Genomic DNA, 19,018 nt, shown 5'->3' on the forward strand with positions numbered 1-19,018 from the left:
AGTCATTTTTCAACCCCCCCCCCTTCTAAATTTAAATACCCCCATACATTTAGCTCCTGTGGAAAACACTGAATGGGCCCAGATTAGCACTAGAGGTAGCAATCTGGTGCAGAACCAAACCCAAGTCAAGGGGCAGAGCCCAGGTCGTAGCTCCTACATCTTTCTGATACAGTTTAGTGTCCTGCTGTATTCATTGGCACCTTACCAGCCTGTAGGGCAGTGGTCACCAATCAGCAGATTTGGATCCACTGGTAGATCTTGGAGCCCCTGACAGGGGATCGTAACTGATTTGGCCAAGAGGTTATAAAGCCCAGCACTTCAGCTGCCCCCCACAGACTGCTGCACATCTCCCCTGCCCTTCACCTTGGAGCTGGTCCCTCAAGAGCCTCTGCTTTCTGTGCAGGGGAGGGAGAGGAGGGTGCTGATGTTAAGATACCCCCTCTCCCACATTGTATCCTGTCTCCACAGAGCAGAGAAGGGGCACAACAGGGCTTGGGATGGAGTTTGCTGGCTGCTTTTGGGAGTGGTGCAGGGGCAGAGCAGGGCTGAAGCTGCCTTAGCCCCACTGCACCACCACCCAAGAGCCACCTGAGATAAGCAGAGCCCACATCCTAAAACCCTACTGCAGTCATGAACCCCCTCCTGCAATCCAGCCCCTTCCCTAGCCCCGAGCAGCCCTGCATCCAAATGCCCTCCCAGAACCTGTATCTAGAACCCCCTCTGGCATCCCAACAACCTGCCCCAAGCTTAGCGCAGAGCCCCTCTCGCACTCCAAATCCCTTAATCCAAGACCAGAGCCTGCACCCCAATCCTCTGCCCCAGCCTGGTGAAAGTGAGGGAGAGTGGGGGAGGAATGGAGAATGGAGTGAGCAGGGGTGGGGCCTCAGAGAAGGGGCACAAAGGAGGCGGAGCCAGAGTGTTTGGGTTTGAGGTAGATTTTGGATTGCACTTAAAGTCAAAAAGTGATCATGTGCTTCGAAGGTTTGGAGACGACGGCTGGAGGTTCAAAGTGACAACCCCCCTTCCCTAAGGCAGCCTCTAAGAATCCTTTATAGTTCTTACAATTAGGCCAGTGCCTGACATTTACTCCCTGCCTCAGTGGGAAAATCTGGCCACAAACAATGTCATCAGGCCCACAGAATCTGCCCACTCCTGCCCCCATCTTACTAGGTGCTCATCCCAGGACCAGATGCACCCATGAAAACCCAAACAAGCCTCATGCTTTTATTGCTAGCTCGAGCACAATATTCGGTGCTTTTCATAAAGCCCCGGTACCCCTGCGCACATCATTGTGAGGAGAGCCTTCGTTCACTGACAGCTACTAGCCTGCATGGTAGGGCAGAAAACGTTGGAAAAATAAACTCCAAAAGCTACAGCAGCAAAAATGCAAATCAAAAGACCACAGCTGTTATTACAATCTTCATGACGTGTAAACAGGGCTCTTGATTTTTTTGGAACACACAATTGATTTTTTTTAATACAAAGGTGTAGCACTTGCCTATTACTTCTTAAAAAACAAACTTGGGGAAGAAAAAACTCCCCAGAAACTTCAAACTAGGCAATACTGCTACCATATTGGTAAAGATCCATGTTCTACAACGGGGGTGGGGAACCGCAGGCCCGAGGGCTGGACGCCCCTGAGGCTCGCTTCCCGCCAGCATTAGGGAGTCTTTGCTGATGCTCCAGCCCTCCCGCTGCCCCACCACAGGGCTGGAGAGCACAAAATCTACCAGGCGGAGATCCCCTAGGTGTGCGACAAGACTGTGCGGACAAGACTGTCTTTCTCCTTCTCAGTTGGGCGCCACATCAGAGAGGGGGTTTTGTGTGTGGCCCTTGACTGATTTTTCTGTGGGGCAGTGGCTCCCGCCCTAAAAAAGGTTCCCCACCCCTGTTCTACAATATGTAATGTCACCTAATGAGGGGAGGTATCAAGCCCAGCAGAAATGCAGATCGCACTTATCTAATGCAGGGTAACAACATAGGACCAGCTGCCAGAATATCCTGTTTTCATTCTCTTCCGATGACCAGTCAGAGTTGATGCAATGCCCAGATCAGAGCACACCCTCACCCGTGTCAGGCCCTGATCCAAATCTGACTTTCCATTGGAAAGAGCCATGTGCAAATAGCACCATCTGCAGGCCAAGGAAGAGGTAGAAGAACAGTAAATACTGGAGCAGCTGGGGTGGACTTGGCTAAGAGAGAAAAGGGAGGTGAGGGATTGGACCAGCTGCTGGTGGTGAAAGACAAAAATGTTCAAGCTTACACGGAGCTTGTCTTTAGATTTTCTGTGGTTCAAAAGCTTGTCTCTCCCCATGTGATGGGGCGAGCCGCTTTCACCCTACAGAAGCGGACCCGCCCCACACTGATCCCACGGTTGCCCTCTCGCTCATGGGGGCAGCCCGGGGCACAATTGGCGTGCGGTCCTTGCACTGCCGCCGCCGCTCAGCTAAGCGGCGGGTGCAGGGCATCAGCTGGCACGCGGGCAGCAGACAGGGGCGACGGAGCACGTGGCATGCGCGCGACTGACGTCATGTGCTCCGGACGCCGGCATAGGACATTTAAACCTGGAGCAGGGAGGAGAGGCATCGGAGGCTGGGAGGCATCGGAGTGGCAGCGGAGACAGAGAAGGGAGGAGAGAGACTGTGAGAGCCCGCAAGTGTGGCCGCAGGGATGGGGAGAGGGCACGCCTGGGAAGGCTGAGCTAGGGTCAGTGGTCACAGGGAGACCGGAGTATGGAAGGAAGGTAAAGGGGGTAGGAAGTAGCCCAGGGCGGGGTGTGGAGCCAGTGAACTGGTGAGTTTCGGGCGCTTGCCCCACCGGTTGGACAGGTCCCCGCGAACCTGTCCTCAGGGCCCTGGGCTGGGGTTGGGGAGCGAGGGTGGGCCCGGACCCCCCTGCTCCCACAAGCCAGGTCTCTGGTACATCCTATGCTTTGTGGCGGGACTGAAGTAGCGTGATTAGTGAAAGACCTACGACGGACAACAAGGTACGGGGGGGGGGGGGAATACGCTGACCCCCACACTCCCGCAGCAGATGTTGGTCGCATAAATAGGAATGACCTCCCCCACCTACAGCGTGCAGGACAAGTGGATTTGATGCCATCTTTGTTACTGAATAGGGATTACACACACAACTTTATGTATGCGTATTGTACCATGCCTTGGAGTCCCTCTCTTGACCCAGTGTCTGGTTAGGGGCAGTGCACGCACACACCACAGGCAGCGCCTCCCCAGAACGCTCACCTACTACGTAAGAACTGAGAACACTTTCATATGCAAACTGGCCAGTTTTGTGCCTCTCCAGATTTCTCTCAACTTCAAATTCCAGGACCAGTTTGCTCTCTCCACCTTCATCTTTGTTTTCAAGCTTCTCATATTGTGTTCTTGCTACACCACCACCCATAAGGTTGCTCTTACTCCTGATACCCCAAAAACATACCTCCGTCCTTCCCATTCTCTTGCTTTGTGGGAGAAGCATTTCTTCCAGGAGCGTTATACACCATGATGTCAAAGCCAGACTATTCTGAAGCCGATTAATGTTTTCAGGCAGGGAGCGTGTGATTGTACTTATACACCCAATCACATGCTGACTGTGCTTGCTGAAGTTCCCTGCAAGGTAAGAGGTGGCAGGAGTGAAAATATCTGAGCCCCTTAGACCACGTGCTAACCCTCAACAAACATCAGTTGTACAGCTAGTAAAGCATATTGCCTCCAGCCCACAAGAGCATGGGTGGATGCTGTCATGAGCTTTATAGATTAGAAAACATTTTATAGTATTCTGCATATTAAAGACCCATTTTAAAATGTATTTACACCAGAAAGTTAGCTCCTAGGGCATTTTTTTAAGTTAACAATCCCCTTAACAGGAAAGATTGTACATTTTGTTTGAATATTTAGGACTAGTGGATGGAAAAATGACTCGCTAACCTCCTCTGCTCCAGTTTATGCTTGGGGCCCAGGGCCTACCCCAGCATTTCTAAAACACTGCATGTGGGGGAGCGGAAGCACTCCCTCTGTTTTTTATTCTGGCTGGATGGAGCTAGAGGTGACTGTGGACAACAGCAAGTCTTTGGAGTCTATTTACATCTAGCTACAGAGGTGCTTAGATGGTGGAAAAGACAGGTACCTGCTCTGTAACTAAGGTGTGCATCGAGATGTGTTCCTCATGTCCATTTCCAGTTAGAGGTAGGTAGGTAGGGGTGCGTCTGGGAAGGGTTTAATCCCCTGACAGGTACCTGCTCTGTAACAGGTGTGCATCGAGATGTGTTCCTCATGTCCATTTCCAGTTAGAGGTAGGTAGGTAGCTAGGTAGGGGTGCGTGTGGGAAGGGTTTCATCCCCTGCACAGGTGCCAGAAGCTTTTTGCTTACCAGTAGCTGTAGGGGACCAGCTCTCGTGACCCCTGGAATAGCATCTCTCTATCGCAGCATAAGGGCACCATGCTCTCCTCCCATCCCCTGTTCCTTCTGGTCAGAGACTCCCGGGGAAGGACGACAGATTGCGGAATGGACATGAACATCTCAAAGAACACAGGTTACAGAAAAGGTAACTGCCCTTCCTCCTTCGAGTGCCTGGTTGTGTCCATTCCAAATTGGGTGACTTCCAAGCAGAGGCGGGTAGGAGTTCAGGGATGCGTTGCTTGTAGCACAGTACGGGTCAAAAGACAGCATCCTCCCTGGTCTGCTGGGTGACGTGTAGTGAGTCGTAAACAGAGCCATTCCTAGGGGGACAACAGCCCATCCTCCGCTACTCCTTCCCCCAAGTCCTACCCCTTCCCATACCTGCTCCATCTCCTTGCCCAAAGCCCTCTTGCCAAGCCACACATATTAAGGGACTGTGAGGGTGAGGGGAGGCCTGGGGCAGTAGCAGGGGTCTGCCTCCCCACCGTAACAAAGAGCTGGAGTGATCCAGCAGCCTGCTCTACCACCCTCTCCTGGCCCACCGTGCTCGGCTTCCTGTCATCAGGGTCTGAGACCCTGATCATGCTAAAAGAGGGCATAGGGAGGGGTTGGGGCAGAACAGGCACCACACTGAGTAGGGGCGGGGGTCCTTGCTGCCACCCTGTGCCAGATTGTAATCACTCGGGCCACCCTAGGCCCTGTCCACAAGATGGTTGAGAACAGCCACCGCAGGGCCCCCTGCTGGTCACGAATGTGTGCGCAGAAGGCCATGCTGTGACTCTTCAGAACAAAAGCACAGCATGCCGCCAACAAAGTCAGCGCCCTTGTCAAGTGAGACCGGCAGCGACAGGACGCACTGCCGGCTGTAGCATGCCATAATGCAGGAGGTGATCCAACTGGAGACCCTCTGTGTAGACACTAGAAGGCCCTTTAACCCGCCTTGAAGAGTTTGGACGATTTCCCCAAAGGCCTGGTATGCTGCAGGTTTTTAAAAAGAGGGGGACAGGGCATATCTGATGCCTGGCATGTGCAGCCTCCTCTCCTTGCTGTGTGGCTTAGGGTAAAATACAATGGAAGGATGATACCACCTTTCATAAAAAGGCCAGGTAGAGTCAGAGCTGGACCATGTCTTTATGAAACACTAAAACAGTGGCTCTGAAGTCAACACTTTAAGCTCTGACATCACTGCCATGAGGAATGCAACCTTCCATGGTAAGTGAGCCAGGGAACGTGAGCTCAGTGGCTAAAAGGGCCCCTTACGCAGCACCCAAGAGGCGCGATTCCAGGAGTCTCCACAGCCAGCAACCTAAAGAGGATCAGATTGAGGTCCCATTGGGGAATGGAGTTCTTGACCGGAGGGAAGAGCCTTTCAAGAGCCAAGCCAACATCTTATGCAAAAAAAACAACCTGCCCTGAATCAGAGGGTGGAGTGCCAAGATGGCCTCTAAACAAACCTGAAAGGAAGAATCAGGGCCTGTCCCTGCCAGGAGAAGCAGGTATTCCAGTAAGGCCTACAAGGATGAGTCTATGGGGGAGATACTCGGCTCCATCACCCCAAGGGAGAACCTTGCCCATTTAGCCATGTCAGTGCCCTAGGGAAGGGCTTCCTGCTGCCTAACTATCTCCTGTCCTTCCCTAGAGCATGCCTGCTCCTCCAGGGTCAGCCATGCCATGAGGTGGAGGAAGGCGCAGCTGGAGTGCAGGAGATGACCATGGTCCTGCAACAGGCAGTCCAGGTAATCACCTCTGCAGGGCTATAGCCAAGTCCAAGAGCATGCCATTGCCAACCAATGCTGGCATGGTTACACCCACATGATCAAGATGACTTGGGCCTTGGGTTTAATCTTTGCCCGGACTCTGCTGATCAGAGGAACAGGCATGAACGTGGACATCAGGTCTCCAACCAAGACAGGAGAAAGGCATCTGAGATTTGCTCCCTGTGGAGTCCCAGTGGCAGAGCTAACTGACAACACTGCATTTTGCTGCATGAGGAGCAGGTGCACTTGGGGAGTCCCCCCACCTCTGGAAGAGCATTCAACCATCTTTGAGTGGAGGGACCACGCATAGGGAGGCAAGAAGGAGCTGTTGAGGAAATCCACCAATGGGTTCAGGAAGGTGAAACATCTCCAGGTGTATCGTGTGTTGCATAGAGGATTCTCAAATGTGGCTCCCCACCCCTGCAGAGGGCTGAAGAGCACACGCCTGCTTGTCTGATGTAGAACATGGAGGCCACGTTGTCTGTCAACACTCTCAGCCCCCACAGTCCTCCAGCTGTGGGCAGAATTCTGTGCAGGCTCTGCAAACTGCCCTGAGCTCATTGTTTATGTGCAATGTCAGCTCCTCTGGGTACCACATACGTTGCATTTGCATCTCTCCAAGGTGCACCTCATATCGAAGGCATCCGAGCTCTGGGATACTGAAGGATGGGGGCGGTCAAATGGTATCACTTGGAAGACCATTTTTGGGTCTGTCCACCATTTGTGCACAGCCAGTGGAATAGTGATCCCTTTGTCCACCATGTGATCCCTGAATGAGACATAGACCCCCACTAGCCACTGCCAGAACAGTCACACCCTTGCACGCTGCAACATGGCCCAGCCGTCTGAGACCCTGATTGTGTAGGTGGAAACTCCCACAATGAGATCCATGCCTAGAACCTGCTTAGCAGCACGAAAGCCCACACCCTGGTATAAAATCTAGGTTCAGACCATTGAACAGGGACGAATGTTGATTTTTCTTCATTTATCAACAAGCCTATCCATTTGCATGTGGACTGCAACATCTCAACTGTGTCCACGACTTGAGACCCAGAGTGGCCCGTCAACAAGTCATTGTGGAATGGATAGATAAGGATGTTCCAATGTCTGAAGTAGGCCACAATCACTGCCTTGCGTTTTGTAAAAACCCAGTGCCATAGCTAGGCTGAATGGCAACACAGCAAGCTGGTAAGGCACTTGACCCACCATGAAATGGAGGATGTGCTGGTGCCTTGGAAGAGCGCTATGTGGAAGTAAGTGGCCTTCAAGTTGAGGGCAGCATACCAGTCTCCTGGATCCAGGGAGACCATACAAAGTTTCAACTTCTTGAGCTTTTTGTGGAGATTGTCTCCATCCAGGATGAGTAGATCTCCCTTGGCCTTTGGGATTAGAAAGTAACATGAGAACCCCTTGTCCCTGAAGTTGAAAATGCCTCCTTGGAGCTATGCGGAAGGCAGTAAGGCACCTGTGCTGAGAGGAGGGCTGCTGACCCTGATGGCACTTGTAGGGTTTTCCCTTTCTGTGGAAGGGGTCCTGCCTGGGCTGACTATGCTGCTGGGTGCAGCTTTACCACTTTCTCTCCTGCCCTGGGATATAAATGCTTAGGACCCTAAGTTTGGTACACGAGTCCAAACCTGTGCAGCTCCTGCTCTGCAAACGTGGGCCAGGCCATCAGAGGGGAGGCCCCACAGAGTTGTGCCTTACCACCACTCCTAAGGACTGGAGCCACGTCACCCTCCCCATAGTGAGTGGCACGGTCCATGGCCTCTGCCATGAGTCAGCAGCATCCAAAGCTGTCTGTAAAGCCACCATAGCCACTCCTTGGCCCTCTTCCAGGACTTGGAATGCTTTCCTGGGACCTGGGGAGGGAGGAAACATTTGGCCACGGAGTGCCAGAAATTGAAATCACAGCAGCCCAATAGAGCATGATGGCTTGCCACCCAAGCTGTAGGCTCACTGATGAATGAAGTCTTCAAGAGGCCTGCCTCCTGGGGAGTGGCTTGTCCCTGCCCCTCTTGCTCATTCACTGCTGAAAACTGCAAGCAAGTGGGTGGTAGGGACTATACAACCTGCATCACTCAAGGGCCTCCAGGCTCAATAGCATTTCCAGGTGCTCGACTCCAGTGCCACCATCCTGCTTGACCAATGCTGAGACGCAATGCCTTGTAGGCAAGGGTCTAAGCTCACCTCCTGCCCTCTCCTTACCCTCACAAGGAGGAAGCCAGCCTCGCCAGGTCTTCTGACAGATGGTGCTGGGGACGTGGATCATCAGGGTTCCAAAAGTGGGAACAGCTGGGCAATGTGGCCACAGCACCCTGCAGAGTCCAACTCCAGTGCCAGCACCGATCCCATAAGAAGCTCCTCCAGTCTAACATCTCACTTTTTCCGTAGGTGGCTTAAAGCTCTTACAAATTTGACACCTATTGTAATGTAGGTATCCCCCAGGCAACGTAAGCCAGGAGTATCAGGGTGGGATGTCACTGACCAGCATTGGCTTCTTATACGGATCAGTTCTTAAACCCCAGGACTCAGGGCAGGTCTACTGAACTCCAGCTCTGAGAAGAAAACTATTTACAACACTGTTCACAGCAGTAACTAGGAAAAGGAACTGCTGAAGCAGGAGAGAATAATCAATGCACCATCACTGGCAGTAGGAAGAAACTGAGGGTGAGGGGAGTATATGGCATCCCTTACATCCCATCATAAGGGTGCCACTCCAGGGGTCACAAGAGTCCCTTCCCCACAGGTACTGCTAAGGGATAAGCTTCTAGTACTGGTGCACATGGCACATACCCAACTTGGAATGGACATGAGCAAGCATTCTATAAGGGGCTTGCTCCTCTAGCTTACCAGAGCAGATCCCACTTAAAACAAACTTCACTTGCAGCTGTAGCAACAGAAATACATGGGTTTAGAGCTTCCTAAAGCAGAAAGACCCTAGGGCTTTCGTTAAGTCTCCATGTAAATGGGAGGTATTTGGAGCTGCAGCAAGAGCTGGTGCACCACACAAGAGGAACACAAATCAGGTGATGATTCAGATGGCCAGAGAAGGAAGAGCTGCAACAAGGAATTACAAGCTTTGTATTGTTGCTAGAGACCCATTAACCTTTCAGATGCTGTTCTAATCTGTTCGTAACAGTAATTCCAGCCCACCAGGCCATCTTGGCAGAAAGAGGCAACAGTGTGGGGCCACTGAGCAACTGCATAACCCTTCAGGTCAGGAATTGCCAGACCCATCTCTTTCTTCTGCCAACACCAATCACTGCAGACTGGTCAGACCGCACATTGTAAAAATGCAACCTGCAATGAATCTCTAGGCCTGATCACGTCAGCTGTGAAACTGAGCCTCACTTTGGAGTTGTGCAGTAGTAGCCTTTGCTGTAAGCCAGTCTACCTCCCCCTGCCTGAAGAGGCAGAAACTGTAGTTGTCCTTCAAAAATTTGTGTAGTTGCCTTGACTGGGTTTATTCAAAATGCAGCCACAGCTCTGTCCTGCTGGGCTATTGCAGGTGCTGAACACAAGCTTGCTTTAAGAGCATGTTAAATCCTAGCTTTCAATAAGCTGATCTCCAGAACTTTGTAACAAGCTGTGTCACTCAAAAAAAAAAAAAAAAAAAAATCAGCCATAAGCAGGTTCATTAGGCACCTGATCAGGCCTCTTATGCCTACACCCTGATCCAGTGGATGGATTGATGCCTGGTAAAGCCTAGCTTTCAAACAGGAACATTCCACCCTGTCCTTTATGTCACTGAGCATGTAAGGCCCTTGTCACAATGCAGTGCCTTGTGTCCATGTTTTACCTTGCCAGGAACACTACCTGCGAAGCAGAACAGTTGAGGCTATTTTCTGACTAACTGGACCTGTGTGACTATCCCTGAGGGATGTGTTTATAGTAAAGATTCTCATTCACACGCAGTGGCTCTTAGTGCAATGAGGAGCAGGAGGCTCATGTTTGTGTTTAGTTTTTGAAGGAAGCTAACCTGACAGAGGCATTATAAACTAATTGGCCAAGGTGCTCTCTGCAGATTCTACCAACTGATCTATGAGCTACAGTTTAAACTCTAAATGCACACACACTACAGTATTTTAAAGCTTTTATTTCACAGACATGATTGTTTACAAAGACAAATGAAAAATTGACATGATCACGTTGTGAAACTGTGGGACAAGCTAGTCAGGTTGCTGTACTCCTTAAAGGCTTGTTCATACCAATGTGGTGCCATCCCTACTTCACAAGCAAGCTAAGTGTTTTAAGATGAAGTTTTGTGGACACTGAACATGCTGCAGGGATTTAAGAGGGTTAATCTATTCCTCCCCTTCCTCTTCACCCTCCCCTTCAACAGAATCCACACCAACCTCTTCATAATCCTTCTCCAGAGCAGCCATATCCTCCCGCGCCTCCGAGAACTCCCCCTCCTCCATCCCCTCCCCTACGTACCAGTGAACAAAGGCACGCTTGGCATACATCAGGTCAAACTTGTGGTCCAGACGAGCCCAGGCCTCAGCTATGGCTGTGGTATTGCTCAGCATGCACACAGCCCGCTGCACCTTGGCCAGGTCACCACCAGGAACCACTGTGGGAGGCTGGTAGTTGATACCAACCTTGAAGCCAGTTGGGCACCAGTCCACAAACTGGATGCTACGCTTGGTCTTGATGGTGGCAATAGCAGCATTGACATCTTTGGGAACCACGTCCCCACGGTACAACAGGCAACAGGCCATGTATTTCCCGTGGCGAGGGTCACATTTCACCATCTGGTTGGCTGGCTCAAAGCAAGCATTTGTGATCTCTGCTACAGAAAGCTGCTCATGGTAAGCTTTCTCAGCAGAGATGACAGGGGCATAGGTAGCCAGAGGGAAGTGGATACGGGGGTAGGGCACCAAGTTGGTCTGGAACTCTGTCAGATCTACATTCAGGGCACCATCGAATCGCAGGGAGGCGGTGATGGAGGACACAATCTGGCTAATCAGGCGGTTCAGGTTGGTGTAGGTTGGGCGCTCGATGTCCAGGTTCCTGCGGCAGATGTCGTAGATGGCCTCGTTGTCCACCATGAAGGCGCAGTCAGAGTGTTCCAGGGTGGTGTGGGTGGTCAGGATGGAGTTGTAGGGCTCCACCACAGCAGTGGAGACCTGAGGTGCTGGGTAGATGGAGAACTCCAGCTTGGATTTCTTGCCATAGTCAACAGACAGACGCTCCATCAGCAGGGAGGTGAACCCTGAACCAGTGCCACCCCCAAAGCTGTGGAAGACCAGGAAGCCCTGGAGACCTGTGCACTGATCAGCCTATTAGAAATGAGATTAAAAAAATAAAAAAAAAAGAGGGATATAGTAGAGGTCATGCTGCACATAAAGGCTACATGGAATGAGGAAAAAAGTGGTCTCCCATCTGTCACTGATCATTTACTGATGAGATGCCTTACATTTGGAAGAAAATTCTTACATTTAGGACTTGACAAAGTATCTACTATTCCCTCAGCAGAGTGTAAATCTGTTAGTGCTGTGGACAGGTTCTCGTCAGTCCCCAGTCAGTTAAATGCACTGCCCATCTGCCTTTTATCCCTGAGATCTATCCAACATGGATCCTTAAGCTACTAGTATACAGTGGCACTGTCAGACTTCACTCGTGTATTTCCCATAAACATGAGCCTGTGAAGCCTTGAGGCCATTACAACTCTGGAATGCACCACCACAGGGAGAGCGCGAGAGCCATGCTGCCATCTACACAAGATGTTATCGCATACTCCAGAGTAGATCAAAGCCCCAGTCCTGGACAAGTCCTCCATTGTGCTAGGTACTGTAAAAAGCACCAAAAGTGACCTGTCCAAAGACCTCACCATCTAAGTAATGCACATCTCCCATTTCTACAGGTAGGGAGGATGGCACGTCCTTTAGATGACATTTGTGCTAACTGCTAGTCATAAGAACAGCCATGCTGGAGCCAGATCAAAGGTCCATATAGCCCAGTATCCAGTCTTTGGACAGTTACCCCCGAATGAACAAACAGAACAGTGATCCATTCCCAGCTTCTAACAGAGGCTAAGGACGCCATCTCTGTTCATCCTGGCTAATAACTTCATGGACATTAAGTCCATCAATGGCCATCTAGCTTTTTTGAACCCTGTTGTAGTCTTGGCCCTCACTACATCCTCTGGCAAAGAGTTCCACAGGTTAACTGTATTATGTAAAGAAAAACTTCCTTCTCTTAAACTATCAGCATATTAATTGTATTTGGTAATCCGTAGTTTGTGTGTTATGTACAGAGTAACTAGTAATTCCTTACTCATTTTATAGACTTCAATCATATCCACTTAAGACTATTCAGCTTAATAAAATAGCTTTTCCAATCTCACACAGAAGCTGCTCCTTACCCCAATCATACTGGTTACTCTTTTCAGAACCTTTCCCAAATCCACTATATCTTTCTTGAAGGGGTGACCACATCTGCATTAGTATTCAAGATGTGGACATACCATAGATTTTAGAGGCATTAGGTTTTCTTCTCTTCTATTCCATTCCAACATTCTGTTTGCTTTGACTGCCACTGCACAACGATGACCCCATCGTTTTATACATATAGTTTTTCCAGTGTGCATTACTTTGCATTTATCAACATGAAATTTCATCTGCCACCATTCTTTGCAATCTGCCTGGGACTTAACTACTGTATCTGAGTAGTTTTGTATATTTGGCACATTTTGCCACCTTACCATTTACCCCTTTTTCAAGACTAGATTAATATGTAGACTAGGATTGTCCCTGTATAAACTGAGGACACCACCATTTACCTCTCTGCATTCTGAGAACAGACAATTTATACCTATCTTGTTTCTTACCTTTTAGCCAGTTACCAAGCCATGGGAGGACTTTCCCTCTTATCGCATGACAGATAACTTCGCTTATGATCCTTTGGGGTAGAGGGAAGGTCTTCTCATGGATTGGTAACTGTCTCCCTTTAAGTGCAGCAGCATATAGTTATGATTGTTAGCATATTCCATTTGGATTTGGGCTCCAAGGGCATGTCTTTACTAGACCCATTAAATCGAACCCTGGAAGATTGAATGCTACAGCATCAATTCTCCCAGCAGTAAATACTTGCATACCGATAGAGATGCAGCCGTGTTCGTCTGGTCTAGCTGAAACAAAAGACAGGACTATGCAGCACTTTAAAGACTAACAAGATGGTTTATTAGGTGATGAGCTTTTGTGGGCCAGACGCACTTCCTCAGATCAATATGTGGAAGAAAATTGTCACGACCATATATACAAAAGTGGGTCTGGCCCACAAAAGCTCGTCACCTAATAAACCATCTTGTTAGTCTCTAAAGTGCTGCATAGTCCTGTCTTTTGTTTCAGCTAGTAAATACTAGAGATGTTAAAGTGTGGATAATTAATTACGACTGCTGAAAATTCCAGCAGTTACACATGGGGCGGCAGCCAACTCCCCAGGAACCAGCTTTTAAGCCAGTTCCTCTGACCTGCCCATGCTGTTGCCATGGATACACAGGCAGTGGTTGTGGCAAGCACTCCTTGGGAGTTTGGGTAACCAGTTACACACAGCTACATTCTTACATCCCTAGTAAAGAGCAGCTACATTGAATGCTGAGGCCCCCACCCTCGCTGATGCCCATACACCTCGATTTAGGAGGAGTAAGGGAAGTCAACAGGAATGTTTGCTCCCACTGTGGAGATGGCGCCAAAGGTCAAATTAAGATACATGACCACCTCCAGCTATAAAACTAAGATAGCTAGAGTTGCGTATCTTAATTTGACCTTCCAGGTAAGTCTAGACATGGCTTCACTCTCAGCGAGGCTCGGCTTCCCAGATGGCTTCGGATAGCCTCTCACAGCCCTGCCTGCAGCCAAAAGCCATGCACTCCCAGTGAGCTTGGTACTTCACTATTACTCCAGGACAAGGGGTGCAGGCAAGTATCAGGGATATCATGACTCTGTTCAAACACTTGAGTGTAGAGTTAGAGGCCATACTGCCCCTCTTAGATGACATCAGGTGGAAATTCACACCCTGTAGAAAGTTCTAAGGATGTTAACTAATGAGTAATTTACTAGTCGAGTAGTTGATGGAATTTCCATCAACTACTCAATAGGCACTGCCGCATTCCTCCCAGGAAGTGTACAAGAGCCCCAGCCAGGGCTCTTGTATATTTCAAAGGAGGACTGAGGAACTCTGCCTGCAGCCTGAGGCCAGCAGGAAGTCCTACTGACTCTGGAATCCACAGGGTCCTTGGGGTTCTTGTGCATTTCAAAGAGTAAGTGCACTCGTGGAGCCTGGAGTCAGCAGGACTTGCCACTGGCCCCAGGCTGCATGCAGCGTGCCAGTTTTGAAATGTACAAGAGTCTCCAGCAGGGGCTCTTGTGCATTTCAAAATGGAAACACCCTCAGAGTCCCCCGCTGACCCCAGGCTCTAGGTAGTGTTCATGGGAACCCAGGATCAGCTAGGGAGTCCCCAGCTGAACCCAGGCTCTGTGCAGCACTGCTGCTTTGAAACACTGAGGTGGTGTTTCAAAGTGGCAGCACCACATGGCACCCGGGTATGGGCTCTGTACAGTGCTGCCACTTTGAAGTCCCCTCTCTCCCATCTGCCCCTCCCCGCTTTGTTGCCTCTGATAAGAGGCAGCAAGGAGGAGAATGGACTAGTCGACTCCTATCCTATCCGATAAGCATTTGTTTATTGGATAGTCAACCAGTCCTTAACATCCTTAACGTTCACCCTAAGGCATGGAAGACTCCTCCTAATTCTAAATCCCTCCACTTGCATACTGTGGAAGATTTACCAGAGCAATGCTGCTAGAGGGTAGCCAGCAAATTCCATTCCCAGAAGGGAATGAGACAGAAGTGCACAGTAACTCTACTTCAAAAACTACAGGTTGCAGAAGCCTGAACACAGAAGACACCCTCAGCCTCACATCTGTTCAAAGTCCCTTCTATGGCAGCAGTCCTAGTAGGGCCTCAGCAGATAGTTTAGTTGTGGCACCCAGTTCTTGTTTAGGAAAGCCAAGTCATTCAAACAGAACATCAGATGCCATAGGAAGGGGGATGAATCATTAGCAAGATCACCCAGAATCACCAGTTCTCCCTCCCATTAAATATCAGGTCTCATTCTTCCAGGAACATTTGATGCATGAATGGCAAGCAGACATTTTGAGGGGGGTCAAATTTCCATTGTGTAGGTAAAGAAGGTCAATGGGAGATCTGCACAGAAACCAAGGGTAGTAGGATTCTTGAATGCAGTAATTATCTGCTCAGTATTCACTGAACTCAGTTGGGACGATGTGCACCACTTACGGTGTATCTCCCCGTTTCCCTGCCTTTACATTGCCTCTCCTCTGCCATCTTCTTGACTGCACCACTTTCAGCCTGTCACTCCCATGCTGCTCTAATATCAGAGTGCTCAGGAATGAGACTATTTCACAGGTAAGATGTTACTGTTAAGATTTTTAGTTACTGCCCAGTGAGAGGGGTAGTTAGAAATGTGTGCATTGGGGGAGTTCCTCACTTCAGAGCTGCTCTTCTACCTTGTCTACACTGCATTGGTTTACAGCCAGGGGTTACAGGAAGTTATGATTTGTCGAATCTAAGCCTTTATTAGAATAAGTCACAAGCCACGAAAATACTGAGTGACCTAAGCATCAGACACGTCAGTACTAGAACATGCAGAGACCTCCACCAAATGTAAACACCACATAACCAATATTTGACATTCCTTCAGAGCCACCCCCAGGTTCTGACTACTACAAGACTAACCCTCCAAAAAAAGGGGAGCTAGGAGCAGGCCCTTAGACTCCTCTGGCATGGCAGCTGTCCCTGAAAAATGTAACCAGAGGTAGGGGTGTTACAGATTTTTCCCTTCCCTACCACACATCAATAGATACAGAATTAAACCCCTTATGAGCATTATTTACCAGCTTGCGGATTCTGTCAAGAACCAGGTCGATGATCTCCTTGCCAATGGTGTAGTGCCCACGGGCATAGTTGTTGGCAGCATCTTCCTTGCCAGTAATGAGCTGCTCAGGGTGGAAGAGCTGGCGGTAGGTTCCAGTGCGCACTTCATCTGGGGAGAGGAAATGCAGAGAGTCTGTCTCTTCCCATCATCCATACATAGTAGCATCTGCTATCTGCATATGAGTTTACAGGGGAGCCCTGAAAGCAGTTAGATGATGGCTTCGCATACCTACCTATCACCGTTGGCTCCAAGTCCACAAAGACAGCCCTGGGCACGTGCTTGCCAGCACCTGTCTCGCTGAAGAAGGTGTTGAAGGAATCGTCTCCTCCACCGATGGTCTTGTCACTGGGCATCTGGCCATCAGGCTGGATCCCATGTTCCAGGCAGTAGAGCTCCCAGCAGGCATTGCCAATCTGGACACCGGCCTGGCCAACGTGGATAGAGATGCACTCACGCTGTGGGAGGAAGTGAAGGAACCAGTTTATGACATGTCTTGTCTTTACAGAGTCCCTGAAAGCTTACTGCGACGCAAAGAGCATGGTCTAAGGCACAAATGATCTCCGGCTGTGTCTAAAGACACCAGTGACAAGGGTAACAGAGTAACATGGTCCAATTGGCAAGTACTGCAGTGGGAATGAGGGGAACCACATTCCGTTCAGTTTCCCCAGTTGCAAGCATTGTCATTTCCTCTAGGTATATTCACCTTCAATGTCTATAGAAGATTGTCCCTTGTCAAGTTACGGTGCTCATGTTATCAGGGCCCTGTCCCAATCTAAGTAGTCTGTGGTCAATGCTTCAGCAAGAGATCTTTTGAGTCCCAACATGGCCTTTGAATTTCTGGGATCCTGAAGTAGTAAGTTTTGGATCTGCAGTTGTTAGTCAACTAGCCTCTGGCCATATTTCCTGAACTTTAGAAAGGATTTCCATGACACCCATTGGGAGAGGATCATCATTTTTTATCAAGATACTATGTGTCCCCTTTCCCAAGGGAGGGGATTTCTCTATGTAGCTCAATAAAGAATGTGGCATTTCATGGCATGATCACAGTTCTCATAGCACAGAAAGTCTTAGTCAGAGAAGGAGGAAATAGGCAATGGATTTTTCCATTCTGTGATCTAGTGAAAAATGAAGAAGCATTTCAGCATACAGCGACAACTGCACTGTCTGCAGCCAGCCTGAGTGGCTTACCGCAATCACACCACTTGCAAGCCATCAGCTGACCCCCTCCCAGAAAGAGAGAACGGATACAGTCAGCTTCCTGATCTGCGAAGCAGAAAGGTCTAAACAAATTATTCCTACAGAGAGTAAATCTATGTGTAGGGAGAGGAACATCTGCCACCAGTAGCCCTTTCATAGGATTATCCTGGGCCTAGATTTAGCCTACATCATTCCCTAGTACAATCCACTTACATTCCAAACACACACACCCCTCCATCACCTGCTCTAATGCATGCCTGTCTTGCAAAGAATCAGCATGGACAGATGGCACTTGTGTCAGATGCTACTGCCTTTTGGGACACTAGCCAATCTAATACAAGGGAATTATTGCTTTCACAGCATCCAATAAGCCTCCCCAATGCAGCACTTAAGTTTCCGCTGCACCACTTGCCCAATGACTATTTCTCTTTCGCGGAGAGGAAGAGGGATCTTAGCGAAGCACGCAAGGGGAAGCGAGCCTGCTTTCTGTGTCCCCCGTGCCTCAACGTCACACTCGAGCCAGATCTTATGTTTCGTTACGTTTTCCCAGCATTTTGTTTCCTCCCAACCCACGGAACGGCACGCGGCTTGAAACAGGCAGCGCAGTGGGAGATATTGCAGGAATGAAGGCAGCACCAACGGGGGGGGGGGGGGGGGGGGGGGGGGAAATCTGCAGCGAGCAGAGGTGGCACCAGAGGCTATGAAGCATTCCTAAGGCTGGGCAGACTGGACTGCATTGGGGGGGGGGGGGCGGTAGAGGGTTATGCAACGTGTTGCGCAACTATCCGCAGTAGCGGGGAGCGCGTGGCCAAGCACGCACCGACCGGGCACGACACGTGGCCTTTTACAAGGCCCCGCCCTTTGCAGGGATGGAGAGTGCGCGCGCACCCAGCTGCTGCAGCCGCCACGCGCCCGCGTACCTCCCCGCGCGCGGGAAAAAACGTAACGGCCGGCGGGAAGGAGGCGCCAATGGGAACTGCGCGCGCGCGTCCTCCCCCTCCCCCCCCGGGTGTTTGGCGCCAACGCGCTCTCCTCAGCCCTCTACATGCGTTCACCGCCACCGCCCCTCCCCCCTCCTGTAACCCGCAAGCGCCCCCCATTCTCCCCTCACCATGCTGCGGGGCGGGCGGTGGGGCCGTTACTTCTCCCGACAAGTGAAGAGTCGCTGGAAGTAACCGAGTGAGGTGGGCAGCCGCCGGCAGCTCCTTTTATATCTGCGCCCCCGGAGGGCGGGGCCTAGCCGCCTGCGTCAGACCTAATCCCGGCCCCCATTGGCAGGCGGGCTTGTCCGTCTGTGAGCTCACCATCGGGGGGGGCGCGCTTTGCTAGGCGTTGCTGCACCCATTGGAGGGACCCCCCCCATTCACCCCTCGCGGGCCCCTCCCCCAGTGAGCCCCCACAATTAGTCAAAGAGTCTGAGTTTCGGGGCGCCCCCCAATCGAGTCATCCGGCCCCCCCTGCGCCCCAGAGGTGGGGGCTCCCCAGAGCAGGGCAGGGGGTCCCCTAGAGGCCAGCACCCCCTGACCCACCAGGTAAGGTGAGAGGGGGCTCAGGGCGCCCCCTAGCCAGAGGGCAGGTCAGAGGCAGTGCCCCCATATTGCAGAGCAGACCCCCCCTTGCATCGCCCCCCCGCAGTGCGAACATGGGGGGCTGTTTGCCCTGTGGCTGCGGGAGCGTACCCCGGGGCTTCTCGCCGTGCTCATCTGCA

General features: G+C 50.7%; 1 protein-coding gene across 1 annotated transcript; it reads right to left on the minus strand.

Annotated features, from left to right (window-relative positions):
• Nucleotides 1-10,235: 10,235 nt before the first annotated feature.
• TUBA1B (tubulin alpha 1b) lies at nucleotides 10,236-18,560 on the minus strand. The gene is made up of 4 exons (XM_075901971.2): nucleotides 18,422-18,560; nucleotides 16,346-16,568; nucleotides 16,073-16,221; nucleotides 10,236-11,437 (listed from the first exon to the last, which is right to left on the minus strand). The coding sequence occupies exons 1-4, from the start codon at nucleotides 18,422-18,424 to the stop codon at nucleotides 10,460-10,462; spliced, it is 1,353 nt and encodes a 450-aa protein (XP_075758086.1). The 5' UTR covers nucleotides 18,425-18,560; the 3' UTR covers nucleotides 10,236-10,459.
• Nucleotides 18,561-19,018: the final 458 nt, after the last annotated feature.

The sequence above is a fragment of the Pelodiscus sinensis genome, chromosome 31 (genome assembly GCF_052426305.1).
Source record: "Pelodiscus sinensis isolate ZL-2025 chromosome 31, ASM5242630v1, whole genome shotgun sequence".
Lineage (NCBI taxonomy): Eukaryota > Metazoa > Chordata > Testudines > Trionychidae > Pelodiscus > Pelodiscus sinensis.

Coding starts and splice junctions, on each gene's coding strand:
- TUBA1B (XM_075901971.2), bottom strand. Junction 16,222..16,345: donor CTTGGAGCCAACGGTGATAG/GTAGGTATGCGA, acceptor TCCTCTCCCCAG/ATGAAGTGCGCACTGGAACC. Junction 11,438..16,072: donor TTGACAGAATCCGCAAGCTG/GTAAATAATGCT, acceptor CATTTCTAATAG/GCTGATCAGTGCACAGGTCT.